Source organism: Somniosus microcephalus, chromosome 5, assembly GCF_052327205.1.
Source record: "Somniosus microcephalus isolate GS21.2 chromosome 5, FLI_Smic_1.0, whole genome shotgun sequence".
In the NCBI taxonomy this organism is placed as follows: domain Eukaryota; kingdom Metazoa; phylum Chordata; class Chondrichthyes; order Squaliformes; family Somniosidae; genus Somniosus; species Somniosus microcephalus.
The window spans coordinates 87,060,193-87,084,888 of NC_140991.1; the positions used below are offsets into that span (position 1 = coordinate 87,060,193).

The window sequence follows — 24,696 nt, forward strand, 5'->3', positions numbered from 1 at the left end:
ACTTTCCCTGAGACACACTGGCACCGGCCAGCTCTTAAAGGGGCAGGTCAATTGGCATCACCAGACACACTCACTGCCTTGTAGGCCTTCAAAGTGGTGGGAGCCTACCTGTGGTGCACCAGCCTAGCAAGACATGGAAAGGGTGAGGCAGAGGGTGGAACGCCTCACTGATGGGGCATTGGATGCTTTGGTTGGCGCAGTGGAATCAAGGCCAAGGAAGATGGTCGGAATGTGATTTATGTTTTGGACAGTCTCCCGGGTGTGAGAGGCAAGTTGCCGTAGCTTTCTCATGTTTGAAGGAACCACATTTTGTGTAATGAAACACTTTCTTCATTTACAATGGCAATGCCTTCTATTTACATGCATCTTGCCCTTCACAGGCTTGGGGGTATCAGACCGGTTCCATTCCTGTTCTTGGAATGGCAGCAAACATTCCGTGAGAGGGGCCTAGAAGCTACTTCTGATCAGCCTCTGACGTGCAGCCTGAGAAGAGCCGCTCGCGTAGAAGTTCAGGCCAGCAGGCATCTTCTCAGCCACCGATTGAGATGTCCTGCACCTTATCTGAGGCTGCAGATCTGGCTGAAGCAGCTGGCACAGCTCAGTCACCACCTCCTTTCTAAATCGCAGCCTTGTGACACACTGCTCCTCCGGCATGTTCATGTAGGAAAACTGCTGTCGGAAAACCCTGGTAAGGTCTGCTGTGGCGACGTCTGTTGGCCCTCCTCCGTCTGGCCATGCCCGCCCCCCTCTCCCAGCGTCTCAGTGCCCTTTCCAGATGATTCAGCAGCAGGACGTTCCCCTCCAATGCAGCCCCCATAATAAGTGCCCACAGGAAACATAGAAACATAGAAGATAGGAGCAGGAGTAGGCCATTCGGCCCCTCGAGCCTGCTCCGCCATTGTCAAGGCTCACCAACAGCAAGTTGATGGTCAGAAGGCTGAAGATCGCCTGCCTGCGCTGGCTCAGTGGTCAAATGGCTCTCGGTGTGCAGCTCAGCAACTCTTTGTAGCTCTCGAGGAAGTTGTGCTCCAAAAATGGCTGCCACTTTTAAACCACACCAGTCCCCTTTAAATAACGCTCCTCCAGCCCGAGAGTGACTTGGTAAGGTCCAGGTAAGCTGTCACTATTGGCGCCAGGCGCTACGGAGGGGGGCGCCACTGGATTTCCGGTCCGGGGCGCCCAAAAGGCGTTGCACACTCAAATGACGTCATAATCAGCCTGCGCCCATGAGCGGGTGCTAAGATTTAGCGCTGGCGCTAAATGCATGCTCAATATGGGGCGAGGCGCCTTGCGCCCGCCCGGAAATTGGCTAACGCCCCATTTCTCGGCCTCTTTAGGCGTTAATCGCTGGCGCTAACAACCGAATTTCTCCCCCATAGTGTGGTACTGAAACTACACCAATTTGATGGCTTGTTAAAGTTTATGGTAATATATACATTCTTCAGAGATACTTCATATAACGTAACAACGTTGAAGGTATTTTAAAAAATCGAGCCGTGACATTGAATTTTTTTAAATCGAAGCCCAAATGCAAGGAACATATAGAACAATTAAGATGCAACCTATTAATGTAAATTGAATAAGAGAGCTTCCACATAAATAGCATAGTACTCTGCACTGTAGTAGAATGCAAATTTATGCTTATGGTGCCTGACAGAATTTTGTGCTTTGGCTCTGTTTTTTGTAGAGAAGAGAGCAGAGGCCTGAAAGGTAGAGAAGATGTGTATGGATAAAAGAAAACGAGGGAGGGGAAAGATCTTCAGGCCCATCAAGTCTGCCATGTCTGGACACAGTGCAGTTGTGACCATTGACCCACCCTCTAAGCATGCATTCTCCTGAGAAGGGCAAAAAAAAGAGAGAAGAATGCAGTAGCCAATTCAGGAAAAGCTCTGGGATATTTTTCTCCAACCCCTGAAGTAATCCAGCAAGGCTCCAGGAGACCGCAATAGCCCATTCTCCACTTAATCCCAACTAATTAGTAATTTACTGTCTATAACTGGAAATGTCCTCTTCCCTTAGAAACCAGTCAATTTTCCTTTGGAAGGTCTACAGCAAATCCATACCTACTGCAAGTTTTGGTAATCTGTTCTGGAGAGAAATGATTCTGTAAAAAGAAATACTTCCCTGGAATCTAACCTAGGTATGCTACAACCTTGCCCTGTAGTTCCTATCCATCTCAAATAACCTTTCCACTGATTACAATCTTTTCATCATTTTAAAAACCATAATTGTATTCCTTCCAAGTCTGCATTTCTCTAAAGTAAATAGCTGGTGGAATGAGAGCCCTCCTGATCTGTTTCTTCCACATGTACCTATGCCTGGCAATGGAACAATTTTACCACCGGCCTTGGAGCAGGTACATCTCAGCTAGATTACAGCAGGGAGATGTAGAAACAAATGAATAGAAAGTAAATACCTTTCTGGAAAAAAAAAATCAGCAAACAACAGCAAATCTTTAATACCTGGGGCTGCAACAAGGCACAGCAGTGTGACGAAAGCTTGTTGGGAATGAACTTAAATGAAGCTGTAAATAGTCATCCACAAATATTCAACCTACAGCTAATAGTGCAAATAAAGTGCTGTCTAAAAATGATTTGATATGTTTGCAGAATCAGGGTGCGCAGTGAGAGTCTGCCAAACAAAGATAAATAGGATATATTTTTCTGCAGAGAGTGGATATGTCTGTGATGATCAATGGACAGACTTACCAGTGTGATAGATTAGTGGACCGGAGAAAACCTTATTTGTGGCACATACCGATAGCACAGCCAGGAGTCTTCAGATATTATTCTTGTACTTTTCAATTCATGTGAACCCTTAAAATAACCAGTTCTAATGTCAGCTGAAGGGCTCTATCCTTTCAAAAGATAAAGCATGTCTCCCTGCAGTGTAGTCATGGTAACAGTTCAGGAAACAGGGAGTAAAGTTACTACACACGCTGTGCAGATTGATCTCATCCTATTGCTACCTGTAGCCAGGTGTTTTGTTTTGAAGAATATCCGTAACTCCACTCTTGCATGTTTCATACAAGGATATGAACAATCTGAAGTATTCAAGTCTGTGTCTCAAAATATTAATATGATTGAAATGTGCAAGAGCTTACATTTTGCATTGTGATATGATTTAAGTTGAGAGTTCAAAGGAGCACCTTAAAGGTTGGAAAACCTCAAAGGGGGGAATGCTGTTTCTGAATCATTCTTTGACCTTCAGACATTTTTTGATGTTATATGTCAGCCCCCAGAGCAAGATTTCATATTTGCAATTATTGATTACAGTTGAGTGCTGTAGCAGTGAACTATTATCCAAAGGTTGCAGAAGTGACTTAGATTGAGAAGCTGAGGGCAGAATTCAACATTCAAAGCCTGGTCTGTAGCTTACGTATCAATCATTAGTTCCAAGCCTGCAGTTTTTAAATTTTTTATTATATATGTATTGATATACCCTTACAGGAAATATATTTGTAAAATGGAAATCTTTGATCCATCTCAAGCAGACTGCAGCCTATTATTTGTATGTCAGTGAAGAGTAGTCTTTGTCCTGTTACTTGTTGATGTTACATAATGGATATTACCCTCTGATGGCAGCTATGGAGCAACATTAAAAACTATTATTTCAAGCATCCTGGCAATTCAGTCAATGATCCAAGAGTGTAACAATCTGCACGGCATTCCAAATCTTAATATTTTGGGAATGTGATATCAAAGGTACTGTAGTGTAGTGGTTATGTTACTCGAATAGTGATCAGAATCATGGACGAGTAATCCAGAAAACATGAGATCACATCCCACCATGGCAGTTTGAGAAATTGAATCCAGTTTTTTTTTAAAAATCTGGAAATAAGAAAAGCTAGTATCAGTAATAATAGTGTACAAAAAAACTATCTGATTGTCTTAAAAACACAACTGATTCACTAATGTCCTTTAGGGAAGGAAACCTGCTGTCTTTACCTGGTCTGGACTATGTATGACTTCAGTCCCACTGAACAACAACCGCTTTGCGGAACACCTCCGTTCAGTCCGTAAGGGGGACCCTGAGCTTCCGGTCGCCTGTCACTTTAATTCTCCGCGCCACTCCCACTCAGACCTCACTGTCCTCGGCCTCTTACATTGTTCCACTGAAGCTCAGCGTAAGCTCGAGGAACAGCACCTCATCTTTCGATTAGGCACTTTACAGCCTTCCGGACTCGATATCGAGTTCAACAATTTCAGATCATAACCTTGGCCCCTTTCAGATCATAACCTCGGCCCCTATCATATATATTTTTTATCCACACTTTTTGTCTGTCATTTTTTCTTCTCTCCCACATGGCAGCTGTCTTTCATTCTGCCAACACAATTTACACTTCATCCAGAGCCATCCTTTTGTTTCTTAACCTGTCCCATTACCATCTCCTTTTGCCTTGAATATCTCTTACTGTCTCTTAACCTCAACTGCCTTCTATCCTATCACAGATTCTGTTCTTTCACCCCCTCCCCCCTTTCCCAGCCCCTACACTCGCTTAAAAATCTGTTCCATTTCCTGCGTTTTTCCAGTTCTGACGAAAGGTCATCGACCTGAAACGTTAACCCTGTTTCTCTCTTCACAGATGCTGCCTGATCTGCTGAGTACTTCCAGCATTTTCTGTTTTTATTTCATATTTCCAGCATCTGCAGTATTTTCTTTTTGTATTAATGGTTAATTCTTAACTGCCCTCTAAAGTAGCTGAGCAAGATACTCAGTTACCACCACCTTATTAGGGCAAATAGGGATGGGCAATAAATCCAGCGCCACCCACATCCTGAGAATGAATGATTTATCTCCAGCTGTTTCACCTTCCTATTGTTTTAGTAGGGAAAAAAGTTTTTAAGTGGACTCCTCCCACGACGATGCTGTTACCTGATCGCTAATGACAAATCAGTTTTTTTTTTAATTTTTCAAATGCTCCAAGTAAAATTCATCTATGAAGTGCTAAACCTTGCTAGCTTATTTGTGTGTTTATTTTCCCTCTTGAATTACATACAATAATGAAAGAATAGGTTGTAGATACATTAATGAACAGTATTTCCTGAGAGTGGTATTGATAACTTGCTAATACATTAACATACTTCATTAATACTTTTGCATAATACAAGGGAATATATATATGTGCAGTAATATAAAGGAAATAGTTGTGGGTTTGCTAAATTGACATTATAGTTCTATTAATGCCAGCTGTGAATTCTTCCACATATTTTTGCAGGCTGGCTGAGCACCTTAACACAGAATATATTCAATCTGTTTTTTTACCACCTCTCATGTAAACTCCTTGTATCTGAGAATTGCAAAACTGAAGGGATAAATGCTATAGCAAATGAATAGCTAATCGTTCAGTGCATTGATTACAGTGATTTGCATTGTGGTTTGTAAAGACAGTCCCAGTTGGTGCAGTGCAGCTCTGTTAGACTGTTTTTGATCTAGAATATTTGTCAGGAACCGACTGTGCTTTGAGCTGAATTTTTACTATGCCTTTAACTGCAGTAAAATATTTTATAAACTATATATACCATTTATTTGATGCTCCATCTCATTATTGTTGGTTTACATTCTGTTGACCACTGATTTGAATGTTTCTCACAGCGATAATATAAGACACCATGGGAATACATTATTATTGCATAATTGAGACACATGAGTATGGTCTGGGTTTGAGTGATCATTTAGTTAAAATGTATAACTTTGAATGTTGAGTTTATAGGTGTACCTTTTAAGGGGCACAGCTGGGGAAACCAGTTATTTCTATTTGGATAAAACAGTTGACTACAAAGAAATGTTTTGTTAAATTGTGCAGGAATAAGGCCCGAGCTCTTAACGAATGTTTAATTAGTGTTCTGTTTATATAATCTAAAATTATGAGGCAAATATTTACTTTACTTAAAAACATTACTATAAACACATTGTATAATATAATGCCAGAACTGTGTGAGAGTCTCCAAATGTTGAATTAACAGTAGTCCCATTTCAGAAGCAGTGCCTAGTTATAGTCGTAGACCTTGAGAAAGGTTGGGGCTCTTTGTTTGCGAGTAATGCTCACCGTTTTAACATCTGATCTTCCATTCTGTTCTCAGGACTCGCTCGAGCCAAGTCCGTACCCAGCCACACGTATTCCAATGAGGTAGTTACCCTATGGTACAGACCTCCAGATGTCCTCCTGGGCTCCACAGAGTACTCCACTTGCCTCGACATGTGGTAGGTACAGTTGCCTGCACTCACATGATTTGTTTAACTGCTTTGTTTCACTCTGTCTTGGCAGGTTAGCATTAAAATTGGCATTAAGTCAATGTGTAGAGGTGAGGTTTCACTTAAAGTGACTCATGGGGCTAATGCTCTATTCGTATGAGTAGGCTTTGCGTTTTTTACAACCATAATACAGGCAGGTCAGAGAAAAGGAGAACATTCTATTCCATTATTATTAGTCATCATTTAAAAAAAAAATGTTTAAATTACTCCAGGGTTTGTCCAGTCAAACGCGGAGACACGATTGAAAATAATCTGCTCAAATACACTTAAGTTATAACAAATTACCAAAAGTTTTATCATTAAACTCATGGGTGTTTGTAATATATTTACATTTTTTAGGTATTTATCTCTCTATAGATTGGCATTATATGTAGTTATGACTAAAATAAGTTTTTTAACTACAGTATACGTAAACTTGCTAAAGATGTCCTTCTAACATGTACAGTACAAGTCTGGGAGGAGACATACGAGTGATTTCCTGCATATATGATGGATGGTGTGAGAGAGTGTTCAAGGCTGGGCATTGGTACATTGCACCAGCTGCTCAAAACTGCAATTAGTGACTGCTGGGAGATGGTGGGCGAGCAGTCGAATATGGCTAGAGGTTATTTTTATACTTCAGTGGGTCCTTGAGAGAATTGAGAAAGTAACTAAGGACTAATGTTCCCCAGCTAATGATAAGTCTAGACTAATCAATTAGAATGTCATATTTGGAGAAAACCGGTTTTGACGTGAAAGTGGGTGAATAGCTAGAAAAGTGCAGATATATCATCAATTTCTCCCTTGTTGCAGCCCATTATTTCTTTGCTTCCTTTGTGAAGCTGTCCAATAAAATGTTACCAAAATTGAGTGCTGTTAAGTGCTCTGTTGCATCTGCTGCACTCTTCCCCATGTGGGTGGAAGCATGGATACAGGTGACATGCCAAGTTCAAATGCCCAGATTTGTGTCTGTGCACAGTATTGCGATTTTTCCCAGCTGGTGTAATGCAGGATAAGATTAATGTTTAAATATTAGGCACATGGCCTGAAGGCTGCTCACCTGCCATTTGCAGTGTAAGTGGCATTAAGGTATATTTTTTTTATTTTGTAAAAAGTCATCATTCTCTTGCCAGACCTGCTGCACAGCAGAGCCAGTCTCCCTTTTATTTTTCAAATTATGAAAGTTGGTGATGAGCGCACTTGAGACCCGTCAAGCAGGTTGCATCTGTGCACAAATCCAGAATGTTTACAGATGTTTGGTGGTTTGAAACTTCCCCTGCTGACTGCATACCACATCACCCTGGCCTGTGCTGTAATTAACTCATTTCCTCTCGAGTCCAGGCACTAACTTTCTCTGCCTGCTGTAAAACACTGGACAAAAATATTGATCGGGGCCAAACACCATGTATGCTTGACCGTTAACACACAGGTAACTGCTGCCTTAAATCCTTGTGTAAATTGATGTTACAGAAATACATAAATTTTAGACTTTGCATTTTCGTTTCATATTTAAACTGCACAGATGGTGCTAATATCCTCACCCTTCTCTTCACTTGCATACATCTATTTATTTGACAGTTTTGGTTGCGGGTTGAGGTTAGCGCAATAAACGTTAATTGCATATAAAAATTGTAGCAATTCAGTTCTTTTCACAGTGATCAAACCGTGTGAGTTGTGTGACGAGTCCTTGAATAACACACAATGCAGCTTTTTAAATACATAGATGTTTTAAGTTGCGAGTTTTTATTATTCGATGCCAACATAAAATAGATGTTGGAGTTCTTATTAAACAAATCAGAAAATGCTGACTTACACTGTGCAGTATTCCCACAGATGTGAAAATTATATTCGTTGCCATGTATGATTGAATTTGGAAGTGTGCCAGAATTATTCTATCACAGATTGAGTTTAAGCACCTGGTTGATGAGACTTAACATAAAGCATGTGAGCCAACTTTGTTGGACAGAATCAAAAAATGTCAGAGATCAATTTACCGATGGTGGAGTTAAGTCTCAAATAGAAAATTAGTTAATGTGTTTCGTGTCGTTCAACATCAGGACTGCTTCATTCAGCTTTCAGAAATATGTGCAGCTCCATTGGGATTTTTGGGAAAACTACTACAAGTTATTATGCAGCTTTTATTTAATCAAATTTAAAAAAATGACATTGCCAGATTGTATCAAGAAGCAAAAAAATGAGTTACTGAATAATGTCATGTTTGAGGATCTTAGAACTGTTACGTCCGTGTATAAGAAGACTCAGACTGCGGAGAACGGTACAATAGGCGTTTACTCAACGTGGCTCAGACTGCAACTGACATGTACAGATTACTACTCAGCATTATATACAGGTGTGGTCACTGCCGGTACTACAGTATACATGAGCTGTAAAAAGTAGTTCCCCCCCTTAAAGGTACATACATTACAATTCCTCCCCTTTTAGATTAACAGTACCATAACACTCATTTAACAATTAAATATCAAACTAATTACAATTAACACTTTTAACATGCAACATTAGCTGAAAATAGTCTATTTATAAATTCAGTCTTTGGGGAGGCTTCCTGATCCTTTCTGGATAGCGCCTTTCCCGAGTGTCTCGCTCTTGGTGCGGAGGCGATTCTGGCCCCCTGTCGTCAGTTGGTTCATCAGCTTCCGATGCTACTGTTTCTGGGGTAGATGCGACCTGTACGTCGGGTTCATCATCAGGTACGTATGGGCGAGGCATGGGGTTGACTTGTTCCTGTGACTCTAGGATCTGGTCAGCATAGTGTCTCAGGATGCTCTCCCCAACGTCCACTGTGTACATTAGTGGGCCCTGCCGTGTGCATATCGTTCCTGGCTGCCATTTTTCTGTTCGGTAGTCGCGGGCCAAGACTGGTTGCCCTACATTGAAGCTCCTTGTTGGCTTCTCATGGATGTGCTGGAATTGCTTACTCTCAACATCTCTTCGTACGTTTGGTCTGAGCAAATCTAGGCGAGACCTTAACCTTCGGTTAAAGAACATCATGGCTGGGGCCTGGTTGGTGACTGCATGTGTCGCATTCCGGTAGGCGAACAGGAAATTGTCCACCTTGTGCTGCAGCGGAATGTTGTCATTGTACATAGCCTTTATTGCCTTCTTAAAGGTTTGTATGAACCTCTCAGCCAATCCATTTGTGGCTGGATGATACGGGGCGGATGTGTAATGCCTTACCCCATTCTTTTTCAAGAACCTCCGGAACTCTTCGGACACAAACTGTGGTCCGTTGTCGGAGCAAATCTGTTCTGGCAAGCCATTCCTGGCAAAAATGGTCCGTAGGACTGCAATAGTTTTCTCCGTGGTGGTGGAGGACATTTTGATGACCTCAGGCCATTTCGAGTGCGCATTCACGGCTATTAGAAACATTGAGTCCATGAATGGACCAGCAAAATCAATATGCACCCGTTGCCATGGAGATGAGGGCCACTCCCATGGGTGTAGAAGGGCCTGTGGTGGTGCATTTTGGACTTTCTGGCATCCTGAGCAGCTCTTGGTCAGGTCCTCGATTTGTTTATCGATTCCCGGCCACCACACACAAGCCCTGGCTAGGCTTTTCATTTTTACCCCTCCCAGATGACCCTCATGAAGCTCATTGAGCACTCTATCCCTTAACTTGGGTGGAATTACCACTCTGGATCCACACATCAAGGTCCCCCGGCACACTGACAGCTGTTCTCTCCTTGTCGAGAATGCAGGCAACAGTGAGTTGCCATGTGCTGGCCATCCCTTCACCGTCAAATCATATACCCGAGACAGTGTCGGGTCATTTCGGGTTTCCTTTTCGATACAAGCATTAGTTACCGGTAGGTATTCAACTATAGTCTAATGGAATATTTCGACAGGATCCACTGCTGGTGCTTCCTCCGCAGTAGGCAGTGGCAGGCGTGATAGCCCATCAGCATTTCCATGCTGTTTCGTGCCCTTATATTCAATCTCATAGTGGTGCACCCCTAGAAAAAGTGACCATCTTTGTAGTCGTTGCCCAGTCATCACCAGAATGCCCTTCTTCGGATTAAAAATGGAGACAAGAGGCTGGTGATCAGTCAGCAAGATGAATTTCTGCCTGTGCAGATAGTGATTGAACTTTTTCACTCCCCACACTAGCCTGAGGGCCTCCCTGTCAATCTGGGCGTAGTTACGCTCGGCTGAGGTTAGTGATCGTGACGCAAAGGCTATTGGCCTCTCTGAGCCGTCCGAGAATTTGTGCGACAGCACCGCTCCAATGCCGTAGGGTGACTCATCACATGCCAACCGAATTGGTAATGCTGGGTTGTAATGGGCCAATACCTCTTTTGATGTGATTAGTGTTTTGCTCTTCTGGAAAGCTCGTCTACATTCGTCACTCCACTTCCATGGCACCCCAGTTTGCAGTAGGGTGTTCAGTGGGTGTAGTATTGTAGACAAATTTGGCAAGAACTTATGGTGGTCGTTTACCAGCCCAAGGAACGACCTCAGTTGTGACACATTTTCCGGTGCTGGAGCCTTGACTACTGCCTCAATCTTCTCTGGGAACTTATGTAGCCCCTCTTTATCAATAACGTGGCCACAATACGAGATCGGTTTTCTAAAAAACTCGCATTTGGGGCGGTTAGCTCGGAGCCCATATTCCTGCAATCTAGTGAGCACCTGCTCCAGGTTGGCAAGGTGATCACTGTCATTTTCGCCCGTGACCAGGATGTCGTCCAAATAACACTGGGTCCCTGGGATCCCTTGCAGGACTTGTTCCATTGCCCTCTGCCAAATAGCCGGAGCTGATGCTACCCCGAATACCAGCCGGTTGTATTGGTAGAGACCTTTATGGGTGTTGATTGTGAGGTATTTTCTTGATGCTTCTTCTACCTCCATTTGCAGATACGCCTGGGCCAGATCAATCTTAGTGAAGCGTTTCCCTCCAGATAGCGAGGCAAAAATATCTTCAATCCGCAGAAGTGGATATTGTACGGTGTGAAGGACCGGGTTCACTGTTACCTTAAAGTCCCCACAGATGCGAACCATCCTTGGTTCCCCAGGCGTGCTGCTTCAACGACTTTTTCATCACAGGGACGATGGGTGTAGCCCACTTGCTCCAGTCTACCTTGGACAGTACACCTGAACGTTCCAGACTCTCCAGCTCTGTTTCGACAGCTGGGCGGATCGCATAAGGTACCGGTCTGGCCTTAAAAAATTTTGGGCTTGCATTTTCTTCAATTTTAATCGTCGCTGTCATGCCTTTTAGTGTTCCGAGTCCTTGCTGGAACACTTCTTTCGCGTCAGTTAGGATCTTTGACAGTCGCCCAGGTGTGATGTCATCATCCTTTTTGTCAGCCACAGTCAGTGCCTGTATGGAATGCCAATCCAGTTGTATTTTCCGGATCCATTCACGTCCCAGTAATGGTGGTCCTCCATCTTGCAATACATACAGGTCTAGTTTTGGTGTTTCCTTACCGTTATATATAACGGTCACCCTTATTTTTCCTTTGGGGTAGACTTTTTGCCCCGTGTACGTCTTCAAAATAATTTTTGTGTCTCTCAAGGGTATGTGTGAGAATAGCCGCTCGTAGTCCTGTCGGTTTATGACTGTTAGGGCTGATCCTGTGTCCAATTCCATCTTTACCTGGACACCTGGACTCCTGCTATCTTGAGAGTGACCCAAATGGTTCGGTGATTCTCCGTTGTGATCACATTATGTAATTTCAGACAACTCAGTTCCCTGCTTTCGGAGTCGTTATCACTCTTTTGTTCATCTGAACTATTCTCCGTCATCTTATGTACCTTCTGGTACTTTCCTTTGGTAGGTTTCTTATTGCTGGTTTTCTTTCCCGACCTGCAGACTCGTGCTATGTGTCCTACTTTTCCACACTGTCTGCACATTTTGTCTTTGAACCAGCAATCATTCTGGTCGTGTGTTCTGCCGCAGCAATAGCACTTCTCTGTTCCATATGACATTTCGTTTGTGCCATATTCTTGCGGTCTCTGTTGTATCTCTGCAGCGCCCCATGCTGCTGCTTCATATGATACCGCAATGCTGAAAGCCTTTTCCAGCGTAAGGTCCTTTTCAGATAAAAAGCCGTTTCTGGGTTCCTTCACTTTGAAGCCCACACACAGACTTGTCCCTTAAGGTATTTGCCAGTCCCGCTCCAAACTGGCAGTGTTTTGATAGTTTGCGCAGTTCTGTTAAATAATCAGCATTGCTTTCATCCTTATGCTGGTTCCGTTTGTGAAACTTGAATCTTTCTGCTATCAGCCGCGGTGTGGGGTTTAAATGTTCCTTTAGTATCGTTACTATATCTTCAAAACTCTTTTCCATTGGCTTCGTTGGGGTTACTAGATTTCGTAATAAACCATACGTCTTTGCACCCATTAAATTTAACAATACCGACGCTTTCTTGTCATCTGACACCTCATTTGCCTCGCAGTACACTTCTATTCGTTCGACATATGTAGTCCAATCTTCGACTTCATTGTCAAATGCGGTGATACTGCCACTCTTCGGCATTTTGGGTGTGGTTTTAAAATGGCATCTCCCAATGGCTTAAAATGGCGTCTCCCGCGCTTTCCTACCTCCCCGCTGCTGCCGACGCCGCTCCCGGCGGTTCTCGTGGCAATGGCGGCGCCCTGTAGGTTTCGCGCGATTCTCCTGCACTTTTACCAACGCCGCTCTCGGCGGTCTTCGTGGCAATGGCGGCGCCTCGCGGGCTTCTGCGCGTCTCTCTCTCCCTCTCTCCGACGTTGTTCGGCCCCTGAACACCGGTTGCGCCCTGTGCGCTCTGCCCCCTCTCTCTCTTCCACCTCCCCCCCCCCCCCCCCCCCCGTCGACGCTGCTCGGCCCTTTGCTGTGCCGCTCGGTCGGGCTCTAGCCCGCCGCTGTCCGGGAAGGGTCTGCGCACTACCTGTTCCAGCCCGTTTCGCTGGACCACCTCGACTGGAAAGCCAAGCCTGGCCCTCGACAGCCTCCCCCTCAATTCTCGAGTCTCTGCTGGATGACTGGGCGGTTGCCCGTGGTCGACGCCCGAGTCTCTGGCCTTGACCTCCAATCCACTGATCTCCAGGAACGAATCCCCGGGAGGTGATGCAGAGTTGCAGGTAGGTTCGAACCTGCCTCGTCGCCAATGTTACGTCCGTGTATAAGAAGACTCAGACTGCGGAGAACGGTACAATAGGTGTTTCCTCAACGTGGCTCAGACTGCAACTGATCTGTACAGATTACTACTCAGCGTTATATACAGGTGTGGTCACTGCCGGTACTACAGTATACATGAGCTGTAAAAAGTAGTTCCCCCCTTAAAGGTACATACATTACAAGAACCATCTTTTAACCAGCTGAAAATGGTACTCTTTTTGTGTTAAGTGTGGCTGTTTGCTTTGTAACAAGACAGGACAATGAGTTGTTTTATTGTTGTGCATTGACTTGGACCATTTCTGCCAGGTATTGTTATAGGAAGTGCTTTGTGCAGAGGCAGGAATAGAAATGATACTTAACCACTTTAGCTTATTATGCTAATTGTTGTCAGAATAAAAATCTGAATTTCACATACATACAACATGGTAAACTAGCAAAATCTGACATAACCTCAAAAATGCTGACTGCTCAAAAAAAAATCCCCCAAAACAGGCCTTGTGGCACATGGGGTTACACGAAGTATAGTGGAACATGGGATTGCTGTCTTCAGCCACAGGAATGACGAACAACATTTAATCACTTTTCTTACAGGGGGGAAAAAAATAGAATGTTCTCAAGACTGCTTTCTAGCCCAGTATGTTTCAAGTCCAACAAGAAAAGAAGCATTACCTGATTTAGTTCTGGGAATTGAAGTGGGTCAGGTAACTGAGAGTAGGAGAGCAATTGGGAAATTGTGATTACAACATAAGCTTCAGTCTGAAAATAAAAAAAGTGATAATGTTAAGGATGCTAGACTGGGGGTTCAGTGAGACAAGAGAAATGGCCCAAATTAACTGCACAGAAAAGTTAGCAAACGGGATTGTGTTGATTTTAACCTTTTCTGCACAGAAGGACATGTGGGGTGGGCCTTTAAAAATGAGGGTTTTGACTTGCTGCCCATTTCTGCTGTAATCATGCTGCCCATCATTTCAGATGCTCATTGCATTTAGGTGACTGAGGTGCCTGCTGGAAACAGGCTTGTTAATTTATGCAAATCGGCGTCCTGTTATGTCAATGAGACCCTGATTGCATGTTAACTGGGGCCTGAATGGGTAAGCCACCGTCGCTTTCCTGCAGTCTGAAGCAGGACTGCACCTGGTCTGCAGACACAAGAATTCCTTCAAGGTAAGTGTAAAACTTACTGGGGTCAGGAGGAACAAGGGAGCTACTCCGGGCTGCATAAGGAAAGTCTCGACCTTCTCCTCCATACCACATAACCCTCCTGATACCCCCTTCCCATGACTTATCTGCTTGCTGGCGAGCATCCTCTTGGTGCCAGCCTGTGACTTCTGGTTGCCCGACCATCCCCTCCTGTCTGTCTGCCACTTTCTACCCATTTCAGGTGGACAGCTGAGTGGCAACATGTAGATGAGGCCCAGGAGTTAAATACTTGAAATCTAGGTCAGTGAGTGCCTCTTCTACTTGTTCCACCCCTACCCACCGAAAACCCTCTTGGGGTTAAAATTGACTCTGAAATCTATTGCATGGGACTTTGCTGTGTGGAAATTGGCTGCTACATTTGCCTGCAAGACAAAGGGAAAATAGAATATGAGAGTAAACTAGAGAGAGAGACATAAAAACAGACTGTAGGTAGGTAAAAAGGAAAAGATTAGCAAAAGTAAATGTGGGTCCCTAAGAGGCTGAGACAGGAGAAATTATAATGGGGAATAAGGAAATGGTAGAGAAATTAAACAAATACTAGGGGGGTGATTTTCCCAGCCCCTTGGAGGCGGGACATTTGGCAAAATCGCAAAAAGTGTGGGCGGGTTTGGAACCCGCCTCTGCGCAATTTTGCTGGAGGTGGGTTTGATGGGTGCGATTCGGTCCCACCTCCATCAGTCAGGAGAGGTAGTTAAGACCCTTAAATAGTCGTTAAGGGCCTCTATAATCCTATTTTGACAGGCCTTTGTTATTTTGCCACATTTTGTGCATGTTGCACGACCCTCCTAAACCACGCCAGCTAATCCTGGCGGGTTGTCAAGTGGGTGGCCTCCTCACAGCTGCATCTCCACCATTAAAGTGGAGCTTTCATCAGGGAGCAGTTGCAGGTGGCAGAACTTTTGTTCCACAGGTCTTTCAGCACTTTTAGCAGGCCTACTGAAGTCGGAGGTGCTGCAGCTTCTATCTCTCAACTGGGGGACCTCCTTGGAAGACTCTCTCCCTGCTTGGACTGAGCGCTTCCCTAATGGAGGTATCTGCCAGCAGCATGGGAACCATTTATTTCTTTTCATCATGGACCTCAGATTTGGATGAGGAGCAGCCATGGCAGCAGCAGAACCAGGCAGCTCAGCAGCAACAGCAGGAGGAGTGCCAACCTCCTGCTCACCCACCTGATGCTGCACAGGGCAGAAGGCGCCAGTGCATGGAAGCACGTCGCCGCAGGAGATACCCCCCTCTCAGGGTTTACAGACAGAGGATGAGCTACCTTAACATGACTGAGCTGGAGTGCTAAAGGAGGCTGAGACTTTTGCGAGAGGTTGTCGGAGACATCTGAGCACTGCTGCACCAACACCTGGAGCCCAGAGGAGTGGGTGGACGCCCCTTGCCAGTGGCTGTCAAATTCACCACCGCACTCAACATTTTTGCCTCAGGCTCCTTCCAGGGATCATCAGCAGACATCAGCGGCATCTCCCAGTCGGCCACCCACAATTGCATCATGCAGGTTACTGATGCCCATTTCGCAAAGGCGCACAATTACATCCACTTCTCAATGGATCAAGCAAGTGTAACCGTGTGTTCAGTTGGCTTTGCAAATATGACAGGCTTGCCAGTAGTGCAGGGCATCATAGACTGCACACATGTGGCCCTTAGGGCACCCCATCAAAACCCAGCTATCTTTGTCAACCACAAGGGCTTCCACTCCCTCAATGTACAGCTGGTGTGCAACCACAAGGAGGAGGTTTTGCATGATTGCACCAAATTCTGTGGTAGTTGCCATGACTTGTTCATCCTGCGGAACTCTAGTGTTCCTCCGCTCTTCAATCCGCCAAACCAACTTAACAGATGGCTCCTAGGTGTCTAGGGCTACCCCCTGAAGAAGTGGCTAATGGCGCCGATCAGGAGGCCAGCTAACGAGACTGGGGAGCGCTACAACGCCAGCCACATTTCGACCAGGTCCATCACAGAATCATAGAAAGTTACAGCACGGAAGTAGGCTATTTCGGCCCAGCGTGTCCACGCTGGCCAACATAGAGCTATCCAGCCTAATCCCACTTCCCAGCTCTTGGTCCGTAGCCCTGCAGGTTACAGCATCCCAAGTGCACATCCAAGTACTTTTTAAATGTGGTTAGGGTTCCTGTCTCTACCACCCCTTTCAGGCAGTGAGTTCCAGACCCCCACAACCCCCTGGGTGAAGAAATTTCCCCTCAAACCCCCTCTAAAGCTTCCACCAATTACTTGAAATCTGTGCCCCCTGGTTTTTGACCCCTCTGCTAAGGGAAATAGGTCCTTTCTATCCACTTTGTCTATGCCCCTCATAATTTTATACACCTCAATAAGGTCTCCCCTCAGCCTCCTCTATTCCAAGGAAAACAGACCCAGCCTATCCAGTCTTTCCTCACAGCTAAGATTCTTTACTCCTGGCAACATCCTTGTAAATCTCCTCTGTACCCTCTCTAGTGCAATCACATCTTTTCTGTAATGTGGTGACCAGAACTGCACGCAGTACTCTAGCTGAGGCCTAACTAGTGTTTTATGCAGTTGAAGCATAACCCCCCCTGCTCTTGTATTCTATGCTATGGCTAATAAAGGCAAGCATTCCGTATGCCTTCTTGACCACCTTATCTACCTGGCCTGCTACCTTCAGGGATCTGTGGACGTGCACTCCAAGGTCCCTTTGTTCCTCTACAATACTCAGTGTCCTACCATTTAATGTGTATTCCCTTTCCTTGTTGGCCCTCCCCAAATGCATTGCCTCGCACTTCTCCGGTTGAATTCCATTTGCCACTGTTCTGCCCACCTGACCAATTTATTGATCTCTTCCTGCAGTCTACAGCTTCCTTCTTCAGTATCAACCACACAGCCGATTTTAGTATCAGCTCCATCTTCTTAATCATACCCCTTATATTCAAGTCTAGATCGTTGATATATACCACAAAAAGCAGGGGACCTAGTACTGAGCCCTGCGGAACCCCACTGGAAACAGCCTTCCAGTCACAAAAACATCCATCAACCATTACCCTCTGATTCCTGTCTCCGAGCCAGTTTTGAATCCAACTTGACACTTTGCCCTGGATCCCATGGGCTTTTAACTTCGTGACCAGTCTGCCATGTGGAACCTTATCAAAAGCCTTGCTAAAGTCCATATACACTACATCAAACACACTATCCTCATCTACCATCCTTGTTACCTCCTCAAAAAGTTCAATCACATTTGTCAGACACGACCTTCCCTTAACAAATCCATGCTGACTATCATTGATTAATCTGTGTCTTCTTAAATGAAGATTTATCCTGTCCTTCAGAATTCTGCATTGGCTTGCTGAAGATGCGATTCCGATGCCTTGACAGATCAGGTAGAGCCCTGCAGTATTCAGCAGCCAGGGTCTCCAGAATGGTCGTGGTCAGCTGTGCACTGCACAACATGGCACAGCGTCGTGGCTTGCAGCTTCCTGATGAGCAAGTGGCTCAGTTCATAGCCTCCTCAGATGAGGAGGAGGAGGACCGAGCGGCGGCGTATCTACCAGCAGCAGTGGCAGCATGTGAGCACATGGCTGCCCGTGATGCAAGGGATGCACTCATCTTGGCCAGATTTGCATAGGTTTCCCATTGTGGCACACATGCTTGGCTCCTTCTTAACACATGATAGACGATGGACATGACTCTCTGGCCTACTTTCACTCCGACCACGCAAGTGTTGCGGAGTCCGCAATGTGGAGCTGCCTAAGCCGAAATAACTGATGCCAACAGTTTGCCATCACCTAATTTTAATACATTCACACAGGGATGGCATTTTATCAATAAACAGAAACAATCACCCAATCTGCACACAGGTCTGGAGGTTATATCCCTTGCCAGCTGGACTCACACAGCCTTGGTTTCTTCGGGAGGCCTCTTCCTCCCAGATGAGGGGAAGAGCACCGCCCTGCTAGCTCTTGCCCCCTCAACCAGCATACCCAGAGCTTCATCTGAGAACCTCGGGGAGGCCCTTGCCTTGGAGCTGGCCATTCTTCAAGGAGATAAAAGTTTGGAGGTGGTGCACCATCGACCAAAAACCAGTGGAATGAACCAAGGCAGCAAGCAGCCCTTCAATGAAGCTGGATATGTGATGTCAGCAGAGGTGAGTTTCAGTCCCAAAAGACTAATTGGCCCAGGGGAACCCACACTTCTGAAATGAACTGGGCAATTAGGGGAAAATCGCAATTTTTTCCCCACCTGACAGTGGAGGCGGTTTTGGAACCCACCCAAACCAAAATCTGCCTCCAATGGGAAAATCGCACCCTAGGTGTCTGTCTTCACGGAAGAAGATGCAAAAAACTTCCTTGAACTAGTGGAGAACCAAAGGTCTAACAAGAATGAGGAACTGAAAGAAATTAGTATTGGTAAAAAAAAAAGTACTGGAGAAATTAATGGGACTGAAAGCTGATAAATCCCCTGGGCCTGATGACCTACATCCTAGAGTTTTGAAAGACGTGGCTATAGAGATAGTGGATGCATTGGTTGTCATCTTCCAAAATTCCATTGATTCTAGAACAGTTCCCGCGGATTGGAAGGTAGCAAATGTAACCCCACTATTTAAGGAAGGAGGGAGAGAGAAAACCGGGAACTGCAGACTAGTTAGCTTATTAAGGACGTGGTAACAGGTGTCTCTCTCTCTCTCTCTCTCTCTCTCTCTCTCTCTCTCTCTCTCTCTCTCTCTCTCTTTCTCCCCCTCCCCCCCCCCCCCCTTCCTTCCTTATGGGATCACTCTCAAGAGCGTTCGACCAGCCCAACTTCCGTTCGGCGCTCTCCTCCACCATCTGTGTGGACAAGCCCTTGGGGTGTCACTTTTTATTTTTTTAGGGGTGGGCCTGAGGCCAAGTTATTGACAAGATCATGTGACCTATAGCGGTTCCTCTAAAACTTCATCAACCAATGGCAGCTTTGGTTCTTGGATGAAAGCCCTCCCCAAAAGAGGGTCTCATTACTTCATCCAATTTATCTTTCTTGTTTTTACATTTTGAAGGTTCCTCCATTGGAATTCGTCTTATCTCTCTCTTGACTCTATCCTCCTTAACCCAGCAAGTACAAGGCCCGGCCCTGTCCCTCTTAATCATGGTCCCAGCCAGAGCTGTCGCACATTAGCCAGTCGCTATCTCACCTTCATCTAACAAGTGACCCATTCTAAGATGGATACCTTAGCCTCCTCAAATTCCTTTCATTCTATGTCTTTTCCTAACTAGCTTTTAATTATCTTCACAAGCAGTCCTGCTAAACAAACTCCAAATTCTATATGTGGAGATTATAATATGGTTATTAGTAATAATGGAAGAAACATAGGTTGGGCCTTCACTGGCCAAATTAAAGATACATTAACAAAGTCAAAACCCTAACTTACAAACAACAGATAACTAGCCTGGCAGGGCCATCCTATGAGCCCCCATGTGGAATGTTTATGTTTCACCTAATCTAACTGATTAAAAAGACTGTCTCAAATTCTAATGCAAGCTTTCCAGGAAAACGAAAATTATCATTTAAACACAGTATTATTCATGTAGCCATATACTTTTTTAGGCACCCCTAGTTTCTAACACAGGGCACTTTTATTATAAAAAAAAAAAAAAAAAAAAAATAGGATTGGGCAGAGTTGACACGGATTTATGAAAGGGAAATCGTATTTGACGAATCTTGTTCTTTTACTGATCAGTTGGGAATCTTCAAATGAGAGATGGAAAAACAGGAAACTTTCTTTTATCCGGCACGGACGGGACCGACGTGGTGCCGGTTCATCAAAAATTCTGGATAACCGAACGCTATAGTAAAAGATACGGAGCTGAGAGCTCCGTATAAAGCAACAAACCCTGTTCAGGTTCAAAACAATGGCCACAAGTTGCAAGCGTCTCTGTAGCTTAGCAACAGCTGCAGTCACACCCTTGCACAGTAACACATGGAGCAAGGCAAGTAATAAAAGTTACCTGAACCTACTCCTGAATTTTGCCGGTTAACTGACATTTTCGGCTATTTAGGGGCCGGTTAATCGAAAGTTTCCTGAAGTATAAAATAGTACAATGAATCCTATACAAACAGACACCCCTACAAACCAGACACTTATTGACAGTCCCAAATAACTTGCATTATATTAGATACAAGCTGCACATTGAAACCATGGGCACTCGCAAATTACAAATGACAAACAGCCTTCAATGCACCAAGTCCATTTGCAACTTAAAACATGGGCTATGCAGATAAGCGCGAGGTGGCAGCGGGTGAAAAAATAGTTTTTGTGGAATGGAAATCTATTTACCCTGTATTCAAGGTGGTAGAGAAGCAGCTCTATCTCTGGGATTGAATGCTTGCATGTCTCTATCCTAGGGATAGAGGGGCTTCTCTGTCACTGGATGCTGAGTATGGGGTTGGGGCAGACCTAAAGCTGCTGGGGTTGGGAGCGGGAGGGGTGGGCTCAAGAGTTGGGGGGAAAAGAGGGAGACTGGGGAATGGGAGTTCGGAGAGAGGAAGAATGTGGGCTCGGGGTAGCACTGGGGAATGGGGGCTGGGGATGGAGACTGGGGGTGCTCCTGGTGAGAGATGGAGAGATTGGTTTCCTCTTTCCCCTGCCCTCGGTTTCCCCTTTTCGCCTGCTCACGGGTGGCCTCCTGGTTCTTGGAACTTCTAACGCAGCAGCTGCTAGTCCAAAACCACAAATAAAGATTCTTAACTACGGGGACCCAACCTTTATAAGACGTCGCATGGTCAGGTGTCGCATGGTTGGGCATCACGCGGTCAAACCTCCAGGAATGCCTCCAACCAGAGTTGGAAGCCCTACTCCACCAGTACGTTGGGCACTGATGAGCTGCTAATTTTAGCCTCCTACCCACTCCCCAGTACTTCAAACATTAGAAGCTGCAGCACACAGAGGGAGGGAGTCCTGCACAGGGGTCTGCTGGACATTAATCCCCCCAATTTGGTTGGGATCTGCCAGGCACGCCGGCCCTACAGCAGCCATCTTGCCCTGTGCAGGCTGCCAACGTAGCAGATCCAGGATCAGGACATCTCTTCCTCAATGGAAAAGGACCCCGGGATGACAATGAACTGGGAAACCCAACAAACAGAAAATGAACTGAGATCACATTCTGCTGGCAGGGCACCAAAATTAGGCACAATCTTGGCGAGGGTGAAAAAAAAAAAGGAACGCTGCAGGAGATACAGCCAATCCCAAGATATTTGGCTCATCCGGTTTATTGTACATACAGTGACCCATTTTGAAAATAAGGACACCTGATGCAAATCCCTTGGATGTCCTTAACTTACAGATTTCAATATATTCATACAAGGCATAAAGGAAGTGCACCAAAGGATCGAGATCTGTCGATAAGTAGAGAGATTAAAACAAAACTAACTTAAAAGGGAGGCTTATAATAAAACTGGAGTTAACAATACTGAAGAAAATCATGAGGTAGTGGACATTCTAGATGCAATTTTTCAATCTTTCCTAGATATGCATGTTGCCCTAGTAGACTGAAAGGTTAGCCATGTAATTCATTGCTTCAAGAAGGGAAAGGAGGATAAAGTGGATAACTATAAAACCATTAATCTTCCATTCGATGTGGGCAAACTTTAGAATCCATAAATGGCGATAAAATTAGTGAGCATTTATAAATGTATGAATTAATCAAGGACATTAGCACTGATTAGCAAAAGTAAAGTTGTGCTTACCAAATTTTAGTTTTTTGAAGGTATAACCGAGTGGATAAATAGTGGTAGTAGATGTGGTGCAGTTAGGGCAATAGGGAAACAGATGTCAGATGCAATTTAATGGCGACAAGTGAGGTGCTGGATTTGGGAAGAAAGACCAAGAAGGAAAGTAAACATTCATTGAAAAGATATTGAAGGGTGCAGAGAAAGAGAGATCTAAGGGTTTGAATATGTAATTCCCTGCAAGTGCAAGTGGAGGTACGTATAAAGACACTTTGTGGTCAGCAATAGGGTCGTGGAGTACAAGAACAAAGAGGTAATGATGTATCGGATTAGGCTACAATTATAGTACTCTGTGCAATTTTGGGCACTGCATTAAAGTCATAAAGACTATACAGCATAGATTCACCAGGATGGCATTAGTGATGAGAAACTATAATTGCAAGGAGAGAATTGAGATGCTGGGACTATTCCCAATGGGACAGAGAAAGCTTTAATAGAGGTTCTTTTTTAAATTAGGAAAGGCTTGTATCATCTGCATACAGAAAGAGTATTTCCTCTGAGAGTCGGTGATGATGGAGCATCGATCTAAAATTGTCACCGAGAATGATGAGAGATGTTAGCATTTTTTTTACGCAGAGTTGTTGGAGCCTGGAATGTTTTGCCACAGGAGGTAATTGAGGCAGAAATTATTACCTCTTTTAAGGGGAGAGTAGATAAACATTTGAAGTAGATGATGATACAGGGCTATGGGAAGACAGGGTATTGGGTTTAGTTTTGGATTGCCCTACCAAAGAGCCAGCACAGACATGAGAGAAGTAGACTCTTTCTGTGCTGTCAGCCTCTTTGGTCGCATAGAACTGCCGTATCCATTTAGCAATTACCGAAGGGAGACGTGAGGCTAAAGACATACAATTTATTTTCTAAGGAGCTCTAGGAACATGGCTTAACAAAATGTTTTAGATTTTAGCACTTTTATCGATGCATTTTCTGACACTTTGGCGCCCCTTGTATTCTGGCTTTTGATCTAAAAAATAATTTATTTGGAAAACTTTGATACTTTAAATGTGAAAACACAAGTAATTGTAAGGACTTAAATATAATGTTACAGCCCCTGTAACCCCAGATACAGGAGAGGTTGTCCCATAAAGCTGATACTGGTTTTCACAGCTTATTGTCTGGCTGTCCAGCTGGTCTGATTGGACAATAACTTTCAATCCCAGTGAAAAACAGTGATTTTTCTTGTGAAACGTTGACACATGCATTGACTGCTAGCTTAGAAAGTTGATGGTTGGCATGTGTGATTTAATTTACTGAGATGGTAAAAGTCTACTGCAATCTCTTTGTGGTAAAACCATTTTCTTCAGGATGTGCTAGGCTCATGAACAGGATTCCAAACTACAAGCTCTCTGTAGTGAAAGAAGTGCCTGGACTTCTGACTTGATGGAATCTGGACTGATGCCCATTTCACTCCGTCTACAGCTGGAAATTTGTTATGGCTCAGTGCAGGAAAACCTGGTGGGATCCATCTTATTCTGTTACAGTTTATGAAAGGGAAAGGAGTCTTTAAGATCATTTCCATGCAATCCTGTTGCTTAACTATGTTCTTCACATTTCCCTACTTTTAAGCTGCTTGCTTAAAATATCTGTCTGCAAGATTCACTTGGGTAGCCTTAGTCTTAGTTTAAAGGTTTAAGGAGATTTTTTAAAATCTGTTCTCAGGATGTGGGTGATGCTGGCTATGCCACGATTATTGTCCACTCCTAGTTGCCCTGAACGAATTGTTCTGTTCTGTATGATGTTGAGCTTCTTAAATATTGTTGTGGCTGCATCCATTCAGCCAAGTGGTGAACACTCCATTACAATGCTGACTTGAGTCTTGTAGATGATGGAGAGACTTTAAGCAATCAGGAGGTGAGCCATTCATCACAGAGTACCTAGCCTCTGCCCCATATCTTGTAGCTGTGGTGTTGATGTGGCTAGTTCAGTTAAGCTTCTGGTCAGCGGTGAACCCAAGATGTTGACGGTCAAGCAGAAATGACTGGGCTTTCTATTGTTTGATATGGTCAATACCTTTCACTTAGGTGGTCATTAACGGACACTTGGGTGGCATGCATGTTCCCTGCCACTTGTTAGTCCAAGCCTGGATATTCTCTAGATCCTGTCGTACACTGGCACGGACTGCTCCATTTTTGGAGGAGCTGTGAATGGAGTGGAATCATCAGCGAACAGGTCTACCACTAAAATATGATCTTGTCAGTGTTAAAACCTAACTCGAGCCAAGACCAGACTGAAGACACTGAGATATATATGAGGGAGTGAATTTATGTAGCACTGCAACAACAGCCAAAAAATGTTCCAAACCCACAATCTTAAAGGCGAGGAAGCGGGGCAGTTGAATTTATTGAATAACTCTTTCAAAGAGCCGGCACAGGCACGATGGGCTGAATGGCCTCCTTCTGAGCAGTAACTTT

At 44.5% G+C, this 24,696-nt stretch overlaps 1 protein-coding gene across 7 annotated transcripts in view; it reads left to right on the plus strand.

Moving 5' to 3' along the window:
* The window catches only part of cdk14 (cyclin dependent kinase 14), an 845,377-nt gene that overhangs the window by 399,571 nt on the left and 421,110 nt on the right, over positions 1-24,696 (plus strand). For all 7 annotated transcript variants that reach the window (XM_085987941.1, XM_085987948.1, XM_085987945.1 and 4 more), the window contains one exon: positions 6,084-6,204. In XM_085987941.1, coding sequence (XP_085844067.1) covers positions 6,084-6,204 — 121 coding nt within the window. The remainder of the gene's footprint in view (positions 1-6,083; positions 6,205-24,696) is intronic.